Here is a 17,459-nt window from a genome sequence, read left to right as displayed (position 1 = left end):
GGGTACCAGCCTGGGTTGACCTTGTACCTTCTGACATTTGAGGGCCTGCCAGGGGGTTTTAACATTTTCCACGCCATGGACCCTTTCGGCAGTCTGTGGAAGCTTACAGACCCCTTCTTAGAATAAAGTTTTAGAAATGTGTAAAATAAAGTACATAGGATTACCAAGAAACCCACTTATATAGAAATACACAAATGTTATGATATAGAAATATATATACCATTTTATTAATACATTAAATAAGATGTGATATCTTATCACTGTAACAGATAAAGTTGTATGGGTATAGATGATATTGTAAGATTTCTGCAACAACTAATTTGACATGAAACTATCTGTGATTTTTATTGGTGACAAAGGTACAGACAGGTACTCTTCATCAACTGTGGTTTGTTATCTCCTTTCATAATTAAAGGAAATGCTAAATTTCATTTAGAGGTAAAAGAAACCAAGGGCATCATTCTTTTCTCATCCAAGTTCGCAGACTCCCTGAATCCTACACATGGAGCCCTTAGGAGTCCATGGACCTGAGCTTAGGAAGCTGCAGAGATAGAGTTCTCGTCCCAATCTCATGTTACCAAGGCACCGCCTGATGCCAGACAGGTTTCTTGGAGCCAAAGCTCCCAAGCGAGTTAAAGGCATGCAGCAATTCAATGGATGGACTCCCTCATCACTAATAATAATAGTAACAGTACACACTTTAGGAAAAAAAATGACGGCCAAAATGTCTTATGTGCCAACACCATGCAGAAGCCTTTATCTCATTCAATCTGTCCACCCCAAGCTCCATCACCAGCCCAGACAACCCGACAACATCCCAGCAGAATGCTGATTTCCTGGGTCATCACAGCCAGCCTCCAGCCCCAGGTCCCTGAAGGATGCAGGTCAGAAGGGCATCTCTCAGCCTCTGCAGAGGCTCTCAGCCTAGAATTTGTTCCGGTAACTGACTCTCCCCTGTTACTCTTTGCTCCCAGCCTTCTAGGTTCTAAATTCCACTTTGCCGCACACTGGACCAAAGAGGCTTGCTTATGTCACTTACTTTGATGACTGATTTTCAACATGTTTCTCTGGTTTGACCTCAGATTGAGCATTTGTCTCATAGACCCTTTTAAACTATAGATAGGAAACACTTTGGTTCTCCTCTTGGACCCATGGGACGTGGTATAGACTTTCCCATCAGGCTTTCCTGCTGGCAGAGGAAGGTTGTGAGGGTAAGGGATGCTGTTGGTGGCCACCTCTATCCCTCAGGCCTTCCACATTACTGAGCTCCGGCTGACTTCCCAATGCCAGCATCTCTTTGCCTGTGGGCCTCTGACAGACACCAAACAATGCCTCATACAATTGTGTGTAAATATCCAGCTTCCTCACTCCTTGAGTGGGCAAATTCTGAGCATCTGGGGAAGCCATCCATGCCATTTCCTTGAATCTCCCCCACGGGATTAAATTCCAGTCACCCACAGTGGTAGCTGGCTTTATCGGCTGCCTTCCTGGTTTCCTGCATTTCCCAAAAAAAACTACCTGCACTTGAATCTTTGTCTCAGTGTCTGTTTCTAAGAGAAGCCACGATGAGAAAAAAGGGCTCCATCCTCATGTGGAGAGCTTGTCCTTGGGGAAAGGAATTGTGTTCTGGGGGCACAGTTGGTCCAGAGTCCTTGTGTGTTTGAGGACAATCACAGCTAACCAGCTCCAGCCTTGGACCCCTGACCCAGGCCCTGAAGTCCCTCTTTAGATACTTCGTCAGGGACTAGGTTCTCTTTGGTGGGGTCTTTCTAAAACTTCCATGTATGGGCTCATCAGCTGAGGACACCAGGGATGTATCTAAGGGTCAGCAAGAGGGTCCCCAATACTTAAAGTCTGGGCAAAAGAATCTCCCTCCTCCTCCTCCAAGCCCTCAGAGATACTTCCTAGCTAGGTCCTCCCTGCAAGAGAGCTAGAGAACAACCCTCCATGAGTTCGGGATATTACAAAGCCTAAAAGCAGTTGGCTTTAGGCACTTCAGCTAATGACCTGCCATAATTCTCTCCCAAGGCAAAGCAGTAGTTAACTTTCCAGAAAGTGCAGGGAAGCGGTGGGTTATCCAGCGGCACGATGTCCACGTCTGTGATCGCTTCCCTCAGACACAACAGATCAATATTTGGGCCACAGAGCAAGGATCCACTCTTGTGGCTACAACCAGAGTCCCAAGGTCACAAGGACTCCAGGGCCCATGAGGGGCCCAGCCAGTTACTCTGTCCACATCTCACTGGAGGACATAGGCAGGAGAACCCTGATCCTCATTAAATTGCTGTTAGGACAGGCGAACAAGCTCGAGAACAGCTCTAAGATGTGGAATCTGAAGCACCAGGGACATCATAGAGTAAACCCCAGGGAGACACTGAAAGATGTTTTGGAAACCCTTCTTGCCTTCAGGGATCCTGCCTGGATGTGAGACCCTCCCTCTTAAAGGTTAAGGAGCAAACACTGCAGCAGTGCCATCTAGTGGACAAGAGAGGAGGTGTCACAATTCTCAGAGGAGCCTCTGGGAGCTGAACTCAGGGGCTAGAAAATGCTGACCTAGCCTGCCTTCCTGGTCCTCTTGGCTGGACTAAACTTCAGACAGGGCTCTTCCCGACTCTAGGCCCCTGACCTCCCTTTTCTTGTGCATGCCTCAGGACCACTGCTGACCTCATGGATGGTGTCAGCGAGCAATCCACCTCTGATAACCAGAGGCATCTTAAGGGCACAAGGGTGCCATGCTCTGTCGCCACCTTATCCTGCCTCCAAGCTTATTCTGCACCATTGGTCACTTCACTAATTGCAGGTCCCTACAGTGGTGACTGCAGAGACTTCTGGACTTCCTAGGGGCCCCACCCAGGCCATGGGGAAGAAGCCTCACCTCCCTCGCTGGGCTGGGTGCTATTGCCACAGTGCTCTGGCCACATGTTGGTCCAGGGCACCCTGTGGGTAGTCTGTTTCCCCACGAAATGCCAAAGCCCTATCTTCTTTGGTTTCTTTCCATTTTTCCTCCATCTCCAAATCTCCCCGGCACAACTTTGTAATTGAAAGGGGAAGGGGGCTGCCCTCCCTCCTGGGGAGCAGGACTTCCCTGTACTGGAAGCCACCTGAAAGTCTAAATTCAGACCACCCAGCTTTGCTCTTGCTCTGTAAAGCGTGGCTATTGGATCCTAGAAGTCCTTTTCTCTGTCAACAAAGCCTACAACTGTGAGCTTCCTATTGACCCAGTAAAGTGTAATCTGAAATACAGAACTAAAGGAGGACGCGTTTGTCCCGGGATGCACTAACTTCTCTTTGAAGCAATGACCCCTCTTGTTTAATAGGTGAAGGAGAGACCAGCACAACCAAGAATTAGGGGTTATTGGAAATGAAAATACAGTGGTTTATTATCTAAGAAAATGTGAGCCCTTGTTAAACACAATTTTGCATGTGTGTCCATTTGTGGGGCAAGAAAGAGTTCAAAGTTTTCATTAAATTCACAAAATATCAAATTGCCAAAAAGTTAAGAGCTGCTGTTTTAAGGCTTCTATCTGGCTGGTCCTGAAGGTGTAATTTACCCCACACGTTTGTAAAGCACGTTATAGTTTCAATTTATAAAAATTAATTAAAATGACCTTCTGGCACATGGGAATCCCCTGGCATCTCTTTGTGGTGCTCAAGGCAATATTATCCCCCCAATTTTATAGGTGAGAAACACAAAGCACTAGTTTCCTTGTTCTGGTCCAGCAGCTAGTTCCATTGGTCAACTTTAGAGAAGGCATCAGAACCTAGAACCTCAGACTGAGAAGGACCTTGGGGAATATCTTGGCCAATCCTTTTTGTTTTCAGAGGAGGAAATGAAGCTCCGTAAGAGAAAGGGACTTGTCTCCCCACCCTGTCACGGTGAGTGCCCAGATGGAATGGCAGCCTCGTAAATGGATCAGTCCCGGAGACGGAACACAAGGAAACGGAAGTGCTCCCATCCTGGAAACAGAAGACCTTCTTGCCAGTTTCTGTACCTGGAAACGGTGTTGCCAACCATAATTGGCAAGATCAAGGTTGGATAGAAAACTGAAAATGGGGAGGGAGGATTAAAAATAGCATTAAATACATTTTTAAAAACACAGCTAATAAAAATTCTATAAGGAATCTCTTCTCAAACAAGTCAAATTGCTTGGCATTAAAAACTTTGTCTTGTAGATAATCCTCTTCCTGAATCACTACCTTTAATTGTTCAGTGGATGCCAAAAGCATCACTATCTGCTAAGGCAAATTTTCCTACAAGTTTTATATAAGGCAGAGCAAACTCTTTTTGTTCCTTTTTTTTTTTTTTTTTTTTTTTTAGTATTTGTAACAGTCCCTACTGGTCTGAAAGTTAATGTCTTGTCAATTGCCCTCTCTCCTCTTTCTCTTCCTTCCTCCCTCCCTCCCTTCTTTCCTTCCTCCCTTCTTTCCCTCATCTCCTCCTTCCTTTCCTTTTTCCCTACAGGCCACTGCTGAATGTTGTGAACCTGTATGTGGCCTTTTGTAAATGCTTGCAGTGTGTAGGTTCACGTCCCTGTCTTGGTCTTGCCACCGAACATCAAGATCATCTCTGGGCTTTCTATCCTGTTCCATTGACCTATATTTCCTTTTTTGTACCATACTATCTTGACTACTGTAGCTTTGTAGTATAGTCTGAAGTCAGGGAGCCTGATTCCTCCAGCTCCGTTTTTCTTTCTCAAGATTGCTTTGGCTATTTGGGGTCTTTTGTGTTTCCATACAAATTGTGAAATTTTCTGTTCTAGTTCTGTGAAAAATGCCATTGGTAGTTTGATAGGGATTGCATTGAATCTGTAGATTGCTTTGGGTAGTAGAGTCATTTTCACAATGTTGATTCTTCCAATCCAAGAACATGGTATATCTCTCCATCTGTTTGTATCGTGTTTAATTTCTTTCATCAGTGTCTTATAGTTTTCTGCATACAGGTCTTTTGTCTCCTTAGGTAGGTTTATCCCTAGGTATTTTATTCTTTTTGCTGCAGTGGTAAATGGCAGTGTTTCCTTAATTTCTCTTTCAGATTTTTCGTTGTTAGTGTATAGGAATGCAAGACATTTCTGTCATTAATTTTGTATCCTGCTACTTTACCAAATTCATTGATTAGCTCTAGTAGTTTTCTGGTAACATCTTTAGGATTCTCTATGTATAGTATCATGTCATCTGCAAACAGTGACAGTTTTACTTCTTCTTTTCCAATTTGGATTCCTTTTATTTCTTTTTCTTCTTTGATTGCTGTGGCTAAAACTTCCAAAACTATGTTGAATAATCGTGGAGAGAGTGGGCAACCTTGTCTTGTTCCTGATCTTAGAGGGAATGGTTTCAGTTTTTCACCATTGAGAACGATGTTGGCTTTGATAAAGGAGGCAAGACTATACAATGGAGAAAAGACAGCCTCTTCAATAAGTGGCACTGGGAAAACTGGACAGCTACATGTAAAAGAATGAAATTAGAACACTTCCTAACACCATACACAAAAGTAAACTCAAAATGGATTAAAAATCTAAATGTAAGGCCAGACACTATAAAGGTCTTAGAGGAAAACATAGGCAGAACACTCAATGACATAAGTCACAGCAAGATCCTTTTTGACCCACCTCCTAGAGAAATGGAAATAAAAACACAAATAAACAAATGGGACCTAATGAAACTTAAAGTCTTTTGCACAGCAAAGGAAACCATAAACAAGAGGAAAACACAACCCTCAGAATGGGAGAAAATATTTGCAAATGAAGCAACTGACAAAGGATTAATCTCCAAAATATACAAGCAGCTCATGCAGCTCAATATCAAAAATACAAACAACCCAATCCAAAAATGGCCAGAAGACCTAAATAGACATTTCTCCAAAGAAGATATACAGATTGCCAACAAACACACGAAAGGATGCTCAACATCACTAATCATTAGAGAAATGCAAATCAAAGCTACCATGAGGTATCACCTCACACCAGTCAGAATGGCCATCATCAAAAAATCTGCAAACAACAAATGCTGGAGAGGGTGTGGAGAAAAGGGAACCCTCTTGCACTGTTGGTGGGAATGTAAATTGATCCAGCCACTATGGAGAACGTTATGGAGGTTCCTTAAAAAACTAAAAACAGAACTACCATATGAGCCAGCAATCTCACTACTGGGCATATACCCTGAGAAAACCATGATTCAAAAAGAGACATGTACCCCAATGTTCATTGCAGCATTATTTACAATAGCCAGGACATGGAAGCAACCTAAGCGTCCATCCACAGATGAATGGATAAGGAAGATGTAGCACATATATACAATGGAATATTACTCAGCCATAAAAAGAAACGAAATAGTTATTTGTAGTGAGGTGGATGGACCTAGAGTCTGTCATACAGAATGAAGTAAGTCAGAAAGAGAAAAACAAATACCGTATGCTAACACATATGTATGGAATCTAAATTTTTTTTAAAAAGGTTCTGATGAACCTAGGGGCAGGACAGGAATAAAGATGCAGACATAGAGAATGGACTTGAGGACACGGGGAGGGGGAAGGGTAAGCTGGGACGAAGTGAGAGAGAAGCATTGACATATATACACTACCAAATGTAAAATAGCTAGCTAGTGGGAAGCAGCCGCATAGCACAGGGAGATCAGCTGGGTGCTTTGTGACCAGCTAGAAGGGTGGGATAGGGAGGGTGGGAGGGAGACGCAAGGGGGAGGGGATATGGGGATATATGTATATGTATAGCTGATTCACTTTGTTATACAGCAGAAAGTAACACAACATTGTAAAGCAATTATACTCCAATAAAGAAGTTTAAAAAAAAAAAGCTGGCGGCATAATACAGCCTTCTTGGCGCAGACGCCTAGTCCTTCCAACAAGCTCCACAAGGTGGCGCGCAGCCTTGCTCCTGAATGCTTTTGTTCACGGGGACTAAACCGAGATGTCTATAGGTTTTAAAAAATAACCAAAGATGTTCAATATTTGTGGTAGGCATAAAACTGAGTTATTTCAAAACTTCGTTTGGAAAAGCCTTGGCGTGACAGGGCTATCAGTAGATCCCATTGTTGCACCTGGGGAGCTATTAAAAATTCCGATTCCTGGGCCCCATCCCAACCCTACTGGTTAGGAACGCCCTGGACAGGGGCCTGAGAAGCTGTGCTTTTATCAGGTTCTCCAGTGATTCCTATACAAGGAGCCTAGCCCTGGCTGGTGAGAGCCAACGGTAGACAGCATTGCGGGTTGTCCACGGTTCTGGCGGGGCCTGAATGTGTGAGTGGGGGAGGGGGCGGGGGACAGTGGGAAGCAGGTGGACCGAAGCAGGCGTTTCCTCCAGGCTCCAACTGGGCCCCTCTAGCAATCAGCCTTGATGCCGGGATTTGAGCATCGTTCTCTGTTCTCTAAACGCACGACGTGGTCTGACCACATGGGTAGCATAAGAGGGCGCACCCTGGACACTCGGGACCTCCATCTCTGATCAGTATGATGCATGGAGTTCTGACCGCAGGTGTGGATTCCTCCGCTGAGAGCTTATTGGAGGCCAAGTGCCCGGGTACTTTCCTCACAGCCCGTCCCCTTCTTACTCGGTGACCACAAGACAGCGCTTTTTCTCTTCCAGTGCTTTGTGAAACTATCCAGCACAGCATGGAGGAAGCGTGATCGTCCACATCCTCACCCCGTAAGGCGGTGTGTCGGGGGTTCCCCAGATCACCCTCGGGTTCGATAATTCACAAGATGAGCTCTCAGGATCCAGAAAAACTGTTATCCTCAAAATTATGTGTTTTTGTCGTTGTTGTTGTTGTTTGTTTTTCAGTGAAAAGATAAAGACAGAAATCAGCAACAGAAAAGAGGCACGGAGGCAGAGTACATGAGAGACCAGGCCAGGGACTGGGCGCAGGCGGATGCCGGGCTTACCCTGGCCGGGGGGCTGACCTGCAGCAGACATAGGCGGGGTAGTAGGTCCAGGGCAGTCCCAGCTGACTGGCAGTCACACAGAGCACGTCCTAGGGCTCAAGCGTGCACCCAGCCTGGTGCCAGGGAGACGGTGTGGCCCTGGCCGTGGCACACAACAGGTATGAGGGCACAGGGTCGCCCTCTGCGATGCAGGCTGCAACAGAGGCGGGCCGAAGGTCGTCTTTCTTTGCTTTTGGCTACAGGATTGTTAGAGCATTCCCTGTTGTGATACCTGCTGTCTCAGCCCATCTAGTTCATTTTTTTAATTTTCTGATTTTTTTTAAAGGAAATGTGTTATTATTTAATAAAGATAAAATCTTTCACAGCGTAGGGTCCAAGAGAGTGCAACCCAGCCACAAAAGCCAATAGGAGCAGTGCCAACGGCAGCACAGTGATGGGCTAGGAGTCAGGGGTGCAGGTGAAGACCCTGAGCTGGGCCGCCAGCCCCACGGCACAGGCTGCGGGCTGCAGGGAGCACTTCTTGCCGCTAGAGGGCGCCCGGCGGCCGCCGCGGGAGGCTGCTCGGAGGGCGCGGATGGGCGCAGCCGGACTCGGGGTCTGCGGGGAGCGCAGTGCCGCCTCAGCGCCCACGGCCCTGCCCTGGCCTCCCGCCAGCCCTCGCGCTCTGGGCCACTCTGGCCAACCCGGCTCCGCCCCTTCTGTGGCCACAATAGGCGGGCGGTGGTCCCCGACTCGCTTCTGCTGGGGCACCTCCTCCGTGCAGCCCTCCGAGTCACACTCTGGGCATTTCTTATGGGGTTGATCCCAGGGGCTCCATACTGGAGCGGTCGGGCCATCTGCTTGATTCTCTGCCCACCCATGGGTTTATACCTTTAGGGATGACACCTGGGAGAATTGGGGACCCATGACTCGCAAGATGACTCAGAGAATTGCATTCCCCCGGGGCCCTGATGCGCCCAGGCTGCTGGTGTGGGCAGAAGTCTGTGCCGATAGACACGGAGGGCCCCTGCCCACCCCAGTCTGCTTTCCATCCTCCGGCTGCCCAATGTCACGCAAGATGGAGAAGCCCCATAGGGCCACCGTCCTTAACTCCCAGCTAAGGGAGCAAAGAGAGGGTGCTGGTAGAGAGCCCTTCCTGGAACTCCACCAGCCCTGAGAGGGGCCTGCTGTGTCACCACAGGTAGGTCACCCCCTTTGTCCTTCTGCACCTCAGACCCCATCTGTAAAGTCCTAATTTTAGGATGTCATTTTCTAGGTCGCTGGGAAAAAAATCTGTGAGGGCAAGTACTGAATAAAGTCCACCTAGGAAAAAAGGGAAGGAAGAAGGAAGGAAGCAAGGGTGAGAGGAAGGAAGTCTTCTGCCAAAAGTTCAGGTCTCGGCAAGACACTCATGCCAGGACCTTGGGGACAAAATGGTGAATCTGACAGGTCACCTTGGTGCCAACCAATGCCTCTTGCACCCAGGGCCTCTCCACCCCCTTCTCAGAGCTTCCAGAGACAGCCTTGGTGGAGGAGGGGGCAGAGTGACTCAGGGCACCCTCCCAGTCTGGTCTCTGCCACAGATTCCCAGCACCGCCCCTCTCTGGGCCTCAGTTCCCTCATCTGCCAAAAAGGCTCTGTGGTTTTCTACAATCCCTTTCTGCTGACATTTCAAGTAGTCAAATGGTCCAGGTTCTCAGCCTTCCCTGGTTCAGATTAAAACTGCCTGGGGAGCTTTAAAATCTTATGGCCTGGGCACTCCTCCCCCCCCCGCCCCAATTTTGATGTAATTGGTCTGGGGCGGAGTGTAGCATCAGTATTTTTTCAAAGTTCCCCAGATGCTTTGAATGTGCACCCAAGGCTGGGAACCTCTGGCATCTAATTCCTGCTAAGAAATGTTTGCATTCTCGTAGGAGACTCCTGGAAACTGAAAAGTCCCCCCTCAACTTATCTCTAGTGGTGGAATAACAGGCACAGTCACGACATGGAGTGGTATTTGGGGACAGCCCCCCCAAAGGCTTATGAGTCTGTTGACCCTCCAAAGGCTTTGGGGGGGGATAATGGGCAGGACAAGTAGAGGGGTCCTTTTTCTCTCTCTCCCCTGCCTCTCTGCCCCTTTCCCCCACATGTTCCTGCCTGGTTGTCCCCTCTTCGTTCACCCCCCCAATCTGATGGCAGCTGCGTTGATGCTTGGTAGCAACTTCCACATCTGGAATGGCTTTCCGGCTTCTGCCTTTCTCCCCAACTTCCGTGTGTGTGTGTGTGTGTGTGTGTGTGTGTGTGTGTGTGTGTGTGTTTGAGAGCCTTCCTTCTCCAGGACAATGACCCTCTTCTCCCTCTCTTAGTCCAAAGCCTGAGCTTTGGACTACAGAATCCTACAGTTGGGGATCAGGAGCTCTGGGTGGTGAGCCCCGGGAGGAGAAACCTCTAACGGCCATGTACTGTGCAAACTCACTAGCGTCCTCAATGCCTGGGTTTAGACCCTTCTGGAAACAGATTCTGCAGCTGTTAGGATGCTGATAACTGTGAGGGAAGGAGAGGGGTTAGGACCTTGAGGGGACCTGGGTCTTGTCCCAGCTCTGCCGTTACTACTTGGTACGTGACCTTGAGCCCAGCGCTTCTCTCTGGACCTCAGGGTGTTTTTAACTTTAAAATGAGGGGCCATCAAGTATTCCTTTCAATGTTGACATTCTATGACTTCTGTGACTCCATGGTACATCCTGGGTCCAGAGAAGGCAAAAGGGCTTTATGACTCAAAAGACAGGAGCAGAAATTGTTGAAACTTATTCCATAATTATTTGAGCACCAGCTATACTCAAGACACTATTGTAGGTGCTGGGAATATCGCAGCAGATGCAATAAATTCCCTTTCCTTGCAGAGCTGAAAGTGGAAAGAAGCTTGGCGTTGGGTTTGGGGGCCTCTAGTTGCATCCTTTAAGTTCTGCTTTAAGGAGTATTTTAACATTTCTTGTAGTGCAGGTCTGCTAGTGATAAATTCTTTCAGCGTTTATGTCTGAAAACTCTTTATTTTGCTTTTGTCTTTGAAATATATTCCACTGGCTAAAGAATACAATGTGGACAGACCTTTTGTTTCAGTATTTTAAAGACATTTCTGCAAGCTCTTCTAGACTCTTTTCCTGATATCTGCAGTTATTCTTATATTGGTTCTTTATATATAATGTCTTTTCCCCCCCTGGGTGTTTAAAAATTTTTCTCTTTATTATTAGATCTTAGCAACTTAGTGTCATATTATTCACATTTCTTGTGTTTGGGGTTCATTGACTTCTTGGATCTATGGCTTATAGTTTTCATGAAATTTGGGGAAGTTTTAGACATTACTTCTTCAAATATAATTTTCTATCAGATGCCAGATATTGTGACTTTTACCTTGTAAGTGTTGAATATTTTTGTATGCCTAACAAAATTCTTGAACTTTGTACTGGGATGCACTTGAGGTACCTAGAAATAGTTTGAACCTTTTGGTCTTGCTTTTAAGCTTTAAGTGGGATCAAATTAGCATGTTAGTCTAGAGTTCACTTTTCCCCACTATTGAGGCAAGTCTTTTCTTCGTACTTTTACGGGGTTGAATAATGTCTACCCCACCCCAAATTCATATCAACCCAGAACCTCAGAATGTGACCCTTATTTGGAAAGTGGGTCTTTGCAGATATAATTCGTTAAGATGAGGACACGCTGGATTAGGGTGGGCCTTAACCCAGTGACTGGCGTCCTCATAAGAAGAGAAAACGGAGATGGACCCGGGAGTGATGGCCACATGACGACAGACAGAGAAACTGGAGTGATGCAGCTGTAAGCCAAGGCACTCCAAGAAGTGCCGGCAATACCAAAAGCTACAAAAGGTCGGGAAGGATCCTTCCCTAGAGCCATCAGAGGGAGCATGGCTCTGCCAGCACTTCATTAAAACCCCTAGCGTCCAGAGCTGTGAGAGAATAGGTTTCTCTTGTTTTCGGCCACCCAGTTTGTGATCACTTGTGACCGCAGCCCTGAGAAACTACTGCAGTACTCAAACTGATGTTCCTAACTGGTGAATTGTGAGCTTTCTCCTCTGGATGCTGAGAACAGACATTCCTGGAGCAGTTGTCTCGCCCAGCCTCTGCTCGTGTCCTACGCTTGTGATGCTCGGTGTCTGAACTACTGGAAGGAAATGCTCTACAGGTCCTCAGAGCTCTGTGTACAGCTCCCTGCCGTAGGGTCCTTTGCCCTGTGAGCTGCAGCTGACACCAACCAGGGTTCTTGGCCTTCCCTTCCCCAATCAATAGAAATCGAGAAGAGGCCAGTCAAGAAATTCAGGCAAGGCTTTACTGGGGCTCCTGTGGCCACAGGAGGGGGTGAAAACAAGTAACAGTTTCCCTTGATCGCTTTCTGAGGGCGGGGGCGAGCTGGTTCTTTATGTGGGGTGAGGGTAGGGGTGTGTCTAGGGGTCAGGCTGGAGAGGTGGCTTAGGCGATTTGCCCCCCCCTTTGGTGGTGTCGAGTGCAGGAGTCCCAGGTCCCAGCCGGTCTCACACCCACACTGCTGTTGCCAAGTGCCCGGCCCCATTTCTTCAAATCTGGGAGCTCACTGAGCTCTGCCTTCTGTCCAGTGTCTTAGAGCCGGTGTTTCATATCATTTGTCCTTTTGTTTGGTTTTGTTATTTCACATGGGACTGATCAGTCCTGGTTACTCCATTTCACCTAGAAGCGAAGTCTCCTGTATTTCCTGTTGATCTTGATGAAGAGGTTTTCTTCTTTTTAGCAGGTAGCTCGTTTGTCACTTGGCTTTAAGATTTATTTTTATGTATTTTCGTTTTCTGCTTCTGTTAAATAAATTTTATTTCTTGTTATCCTTTCTTCTGCATTTTAAAAGCCTTTAGACATGTAGAAACGTTGAAATAGTAAAATGAACACACATATACCCTTGATCTAAATTCAAGAATTATTAACAGGCTTTCATCCTTACTTTCTCCTTTCACACCCCTCTCTCTCCCCCTCTCTCTCTTCTCTCTCTCTCAATGTAATGTCAAATTCATGATTTTTTAATTCATCATGTTAAGAGCAGTTACAGCCTTTCTTCTCTTCTGATGTTCAGATTGTTCCAGATTTGGCCGGTGGCATCCCCTTCGTGCCAACTCTGGTGTGTCACTGTTCTCTGAAACTTGCTTAGCTACTGCCACCACAATATGTCCCAAATTCGCTTTGTTCTTTCCCAGGCCCAGCTCTAGAATCGACACCTGGTTCCTTTTGGTGGAATTTAGAAACCAAGCTCCGGTCACCAGTGTCTTCATCACTATAGGAGTGTCTTTGTTTCTATGCCTTTTCTATGGAAAAAGCCAGGGAGTGTGTTAAAATCATGAGTTCGTATTGACATGTCTACTTCAAAATAATCATCACAGAGTCATGGTCTACCATTACATTTTGTAGTATTTTTAGATGTTTTTATGTCTTTTTGAAACGGATCAAGAATGTCCTTTTTGTTCCTCAACCCTCTGTTAGTACATGCCTTCTTTTGTGTTAGATAGTGATTTTTCTAGCGTACCATTTAAATTACTTTGTCATTTGTTTAACTATATTTTTTTGAGTCATTTTCTTAGTGCTTTCCCTGGGAATTGCAATTAACATTTTAATTTATAACAAATTAGTCCAGATTAATACCAATTTAATGTCAGTACTATATAAAAACTTCTCCTATATATCTCGGTCCCCTCATGCTGTTACTTTCAGAAATTATACCTTTATACATTGTGTGCCCATCAACGTAGATTTACAAGTATAGCTTTATGCTGTTGTCTTTTCAATCAGATAGAAAAAAGGAGTTACAAACAAAAATACATTTATACTGTCTTTAGTTTCTTTAGATGTAAGATTCTTTCAGCACTTTGAATATGTCATCCTATTGGCTTTTGGCCTTCAGGATCTCTGATGAAACATCAGCCGTTGAGTCCTAGTTTGTGTTCCCCAGATGAGTTCAAGGAGAGACTAGCCAATGTCCCTAAGAAGGAGAGTTTCTGGTGCCCTGAAACCACAGCTGTAGGGAGTAATGGTGAGTAAGGACCCTTATTATGTCAGAGAGGCACCTCTCTGCTTTAAGATGGCTGCAGACTCCCTACCACTTGTAGTCTGGCAGTGTTACGATGGCCCAGAAGGTAGAATGTGAGTTGATCTCACCCATTATATTTCTTCATTCACCCTCATTGGTTCTGTGCTTATTAGAAACTTCCCTTTAAACTCTTATCTTTGGTGTCCAGTGTTGTATTTTTCCACTTTTCCGTCTTCATGATTATTTGAGTGAAAACTGGGAGAAGGAGAATGCAGCATTATCTTTTAACCATGTTTATAACTTCTTGAGTGGCTTTCACACTACAGATAAGCAATGAAGTAAGAAAAAGCATCGAGAAAATGACCACGAAAAGAAACTAGATTGGTTCTTGTGAATAGCTGCTTTTATTTGCTTTGTGGAATGGCAGACAGGAGGCTTGTCAGGCAGGGCCAGGTACTGATCTCTCTGGGTGTATAAATCTCATCGCTGAGCTAAAATATATTTGGAAACTAAGGAGCAGTCACATAAAGCCATAAGATGTTCCAATCGTCAAGTTGTGCTGTGAGGTTTCGTATTTTAGCTCAGCTCTGACTAAAGGTTTCTGTCCTGACAAATTGAGTGTAAATTGATGCTCAGGGCCTTCAATATGCAGCTGTAGTGAGGATGCTTGGGAAAGGGCTCAGTGCTCACGCTTTTGTAAAAATTCTGAAGTCTCCAAACTGGCTGAAAGAAGAAGGCCAGGATGCTGGTCTTGCCAAACTGACTCAAACGAAGATCTTTGACTTTTTCATTTCTACCTCTGGGTAGGGAGTTCAAAGCATATTTTCTTCTGAAAGCCAAGCAAGGAAAATTTGCTCCCATGATATGGATATTTGATTTTATACTTCTCAGGCAAGATAAACTATTCTTCTGTGTGGGCTGAGGCTGAGACTTTTACTTGCCAACATTCTATTTGGGTTTAATAGGAGAGATTACCTCGGAGCTTCCTGGAGTCAAAACAAGCAACCAGCCGTGGTTACCGAAAGGCAGAGCTGCAAGATCTTCCAGAAATCACAGAGGACGCTCAAGTTAACGAGCAAAACCACATGAGTTCAACTTGACTTCAACCTTCGCATTTCCTGGAAATAATTTATGAAAACCCAGGTTTGGCAATGAATCTGTTAAATAATAGAGCTAAGGTCAAGATTAGCAATGTGTGTGGCCGGCTGGTGGGGTGGCGGCTCAGAGTTTGATTGACCAACTGCTTAGGTGTCTACATTGGAAAAGGGCTTACGGGAGTCCGTGCCAGCTGTTCATTTGAGCTGAATAGAGCAAAGCTCTGGGTATGACGTTCTGATCCCACAACCACCACCTCTGCCTGTTTAGACCCTAGGAAATCCCTACAGAGTCTCTCCCCCAATTTTTTGGGAAGTCGGTGGCTGCAAAGTAAACAACGACAAAGTCAGCAGTGGGGTTTCTTGCCATGTGGGCAACTGAGGCGCCATGCTCTGTCTCCAAGGCACCAGCCTGTTTACTGGCTCAGAGATGACTTTGATTTTATTCCCACCTTCCAGCCTGCCACTCACATGAAACTCTCTCATTTTCCCAGTTCCTGAAGAGCCAGGCTGATGCTGGGTCTACATGATACCAAAGAGCTGAAATTGAGCAATTGCCTTGACACTGGGCATGGGTACAACCCAAGGTTTGAACGGTGTAAACCACCCAAGACAGACTGCAGTTTTCTCTCTTGCCACAAGATGGAGAAGGAAGGAAGAAACGGGTGGAAAAGATTTGAAAACAAACTTTTCTAGTGGGGTGCATTTTTCTCTAGCTTATAAAGGGACAGACAAACCAAATGGCCACTTGTTTTTTTTGCAGCAAAAGTGATATAGCCCAGATCTCTCTATCTAATATCACTCGGATTCCCTAAACGTATCTCCAATTAATCATTATAAATTAAATTCCATGTCTCCCCCACCCCTTCTTAAACCAGAAACCCACGTCATCCTTGAGCCATTCTTTTCCAACAAGCCACATGTCAAACCAGTCACCAGGTCCTACTCTCTTTCCTCAATCTCTCTAGGCACTGCCCTCTTTTCTCCACCCCCGTTCTCCCCGAGTTTAAGTCACCATCATGTCTCCTCTGGATTAACACAAAGTCTTCACAACTGGTCTCTCAGCCAAGTATGCTGTGCCTGTGGGCCTTTGCACATGCTGACCCCTCTGCCTGTAATGCACTGTCCCCCTGTGCTCTGCTAACTTCTTTGTCCTACCCCTCCAAGAATCCCCCTACCAAAAAAAAAAAATAGGGATAGGAATGATCAATTGCAGGAAGGTGGTCACATCAGAAGAGGGAGGGAAAGGAAAAAATGATAGAATTGGGCTGCAACACTGGCCATATCTCTAAGGTTTTATTTCTTAAAGGAGAACGAGAAGTCTCAGTCAAAACATTCACATCTGTTAAATGTGAATGATGAGTATACCGTTGTCTGTATTATTTTATGTGTGTTTGAAATATTTCATAATTAAAAACAATTTAAAGTTTTAAAATGAGCAGTGCTCCTTCCTTTGTATCACTATGATCTTCTGTAGTGAATTCTTCCCTAGGGCTTCTGACCCTGGGCTGTAATGGCAGGCTTGCTTGTCCGTCCTTTCTGCTAGACTAGAAACTCCTGGTGTTTTGTTTCTCTTTGCATCCTATTGGTACCTGGTAGACATTTGCTAGTTTCTCAGATGAGTCTCTAAAGTATTAGCCATATAGTGAAGGCTGGTGCTCCATGGTGGGGTTGGCAGTCGACAGGTGTGATGGAGACCTGCAGAGGTGAGAGAGTTGTGTAGAGCAGTTGACAGGACTGCATCCATCCCAGCCCGGGAGGGTGGTGTGTTGAGGCTTGAAGACCTTAAGGTCCCAGCATCAAACCAAGCCAAGGGGACTGATGCTGTGGCTTTTAGGAAAGGCGATGGGCTTGTTTTCCCGTCAGAGGAGAACCCAGCTCTGTGGCACCAAAGGCCAGCTGGGAGCGCCCTTAAGAAGAAACCGAAGGGGCTGAACTTGGTTCTTCAAAGGGGACAAAGAATTCCTGGATCGACTGGAGGAACTAAAACAGAACAAATAAAGCTGTAAAGACAGGGCATACCTGATTTTGACAAAGGTATGGGAACCAGGGTCATGAGGACAGGAGATGGAGGAATGTGGCAGAGAGAAAGAGGGCCCAGGAGCAAATTCTGAGCCACCGGAGAATTTGGGTATCTGAGCAAGATGAGCTAATCTGGGGTGTTATTTATTCCTTTAGCAAATATTTATTGAGCACCTACTAAGTGATCAGTGCAGTGCTAGGTGCTGGGAATACAAAGATGAGCAAAATAAGCTGTCTTGTGGCTAAATAAGCTTATTTTAGTGACATGGCTGAGGCCATTTGTCCATCCAGGGTCACAGATAAACTGGAGTCTGTGCATAGCCTGTCCCCGCCCTGTACAACACAACCCCGTTTCCTCCCTAGCGATGGCACTGCAGACACCTCCAGGGCCTCCCAACCCCCAAATTCTCTTTTCCAGACTGGACACGTCATTCTTA

The 17,459-nt window shown here is 45.9% G+C and overlaps 1 protein-coding gene across 1 annotated transcript in view; it reads left to right on the top strand.

Moving 5' to 3' along the window:
* The window catches only part of GALNT17 (polypeptide N-acetylgalactosaminyltransferase 17), a 467,376-nt gene extending 452,267 nt beyond the window's left edge, over nt 1–15,109 (top strand). The window contains exon 11 of the mRNA XM_082358584.1: nt 14,872–15,109. Coding sequence (XP_082214710.1) covers nt 14,872–15,006 — 135 coding nt within the window. The 3' untranslated portion in view covers nt 15,007–15,109. The remainder of the gene's footprint in view (nt 1–14,871) is intronic.
* The last annotated feature ends 2,350 nt before the right edge of the window (nt 15,110–17,459 follow it).

The sequence above is a fragment of the Balaenoptera borealis genome (genome assembly GCF_965194805.1).
Source record: "Balaenoptera borealis genome assembly, chromosome: 16".
NCBI lineage: Eukaryota > Metazoa > Chordata > Mammalia > Artiodactyla > Balaenopteridae > Balaenoptera > Balaenoptera borealis.
The sequence above is the reverse complement of the archived record's forward strand: the minus strand, read 5'-3'. Positions and strand labels throughout refer to the sequence as shown.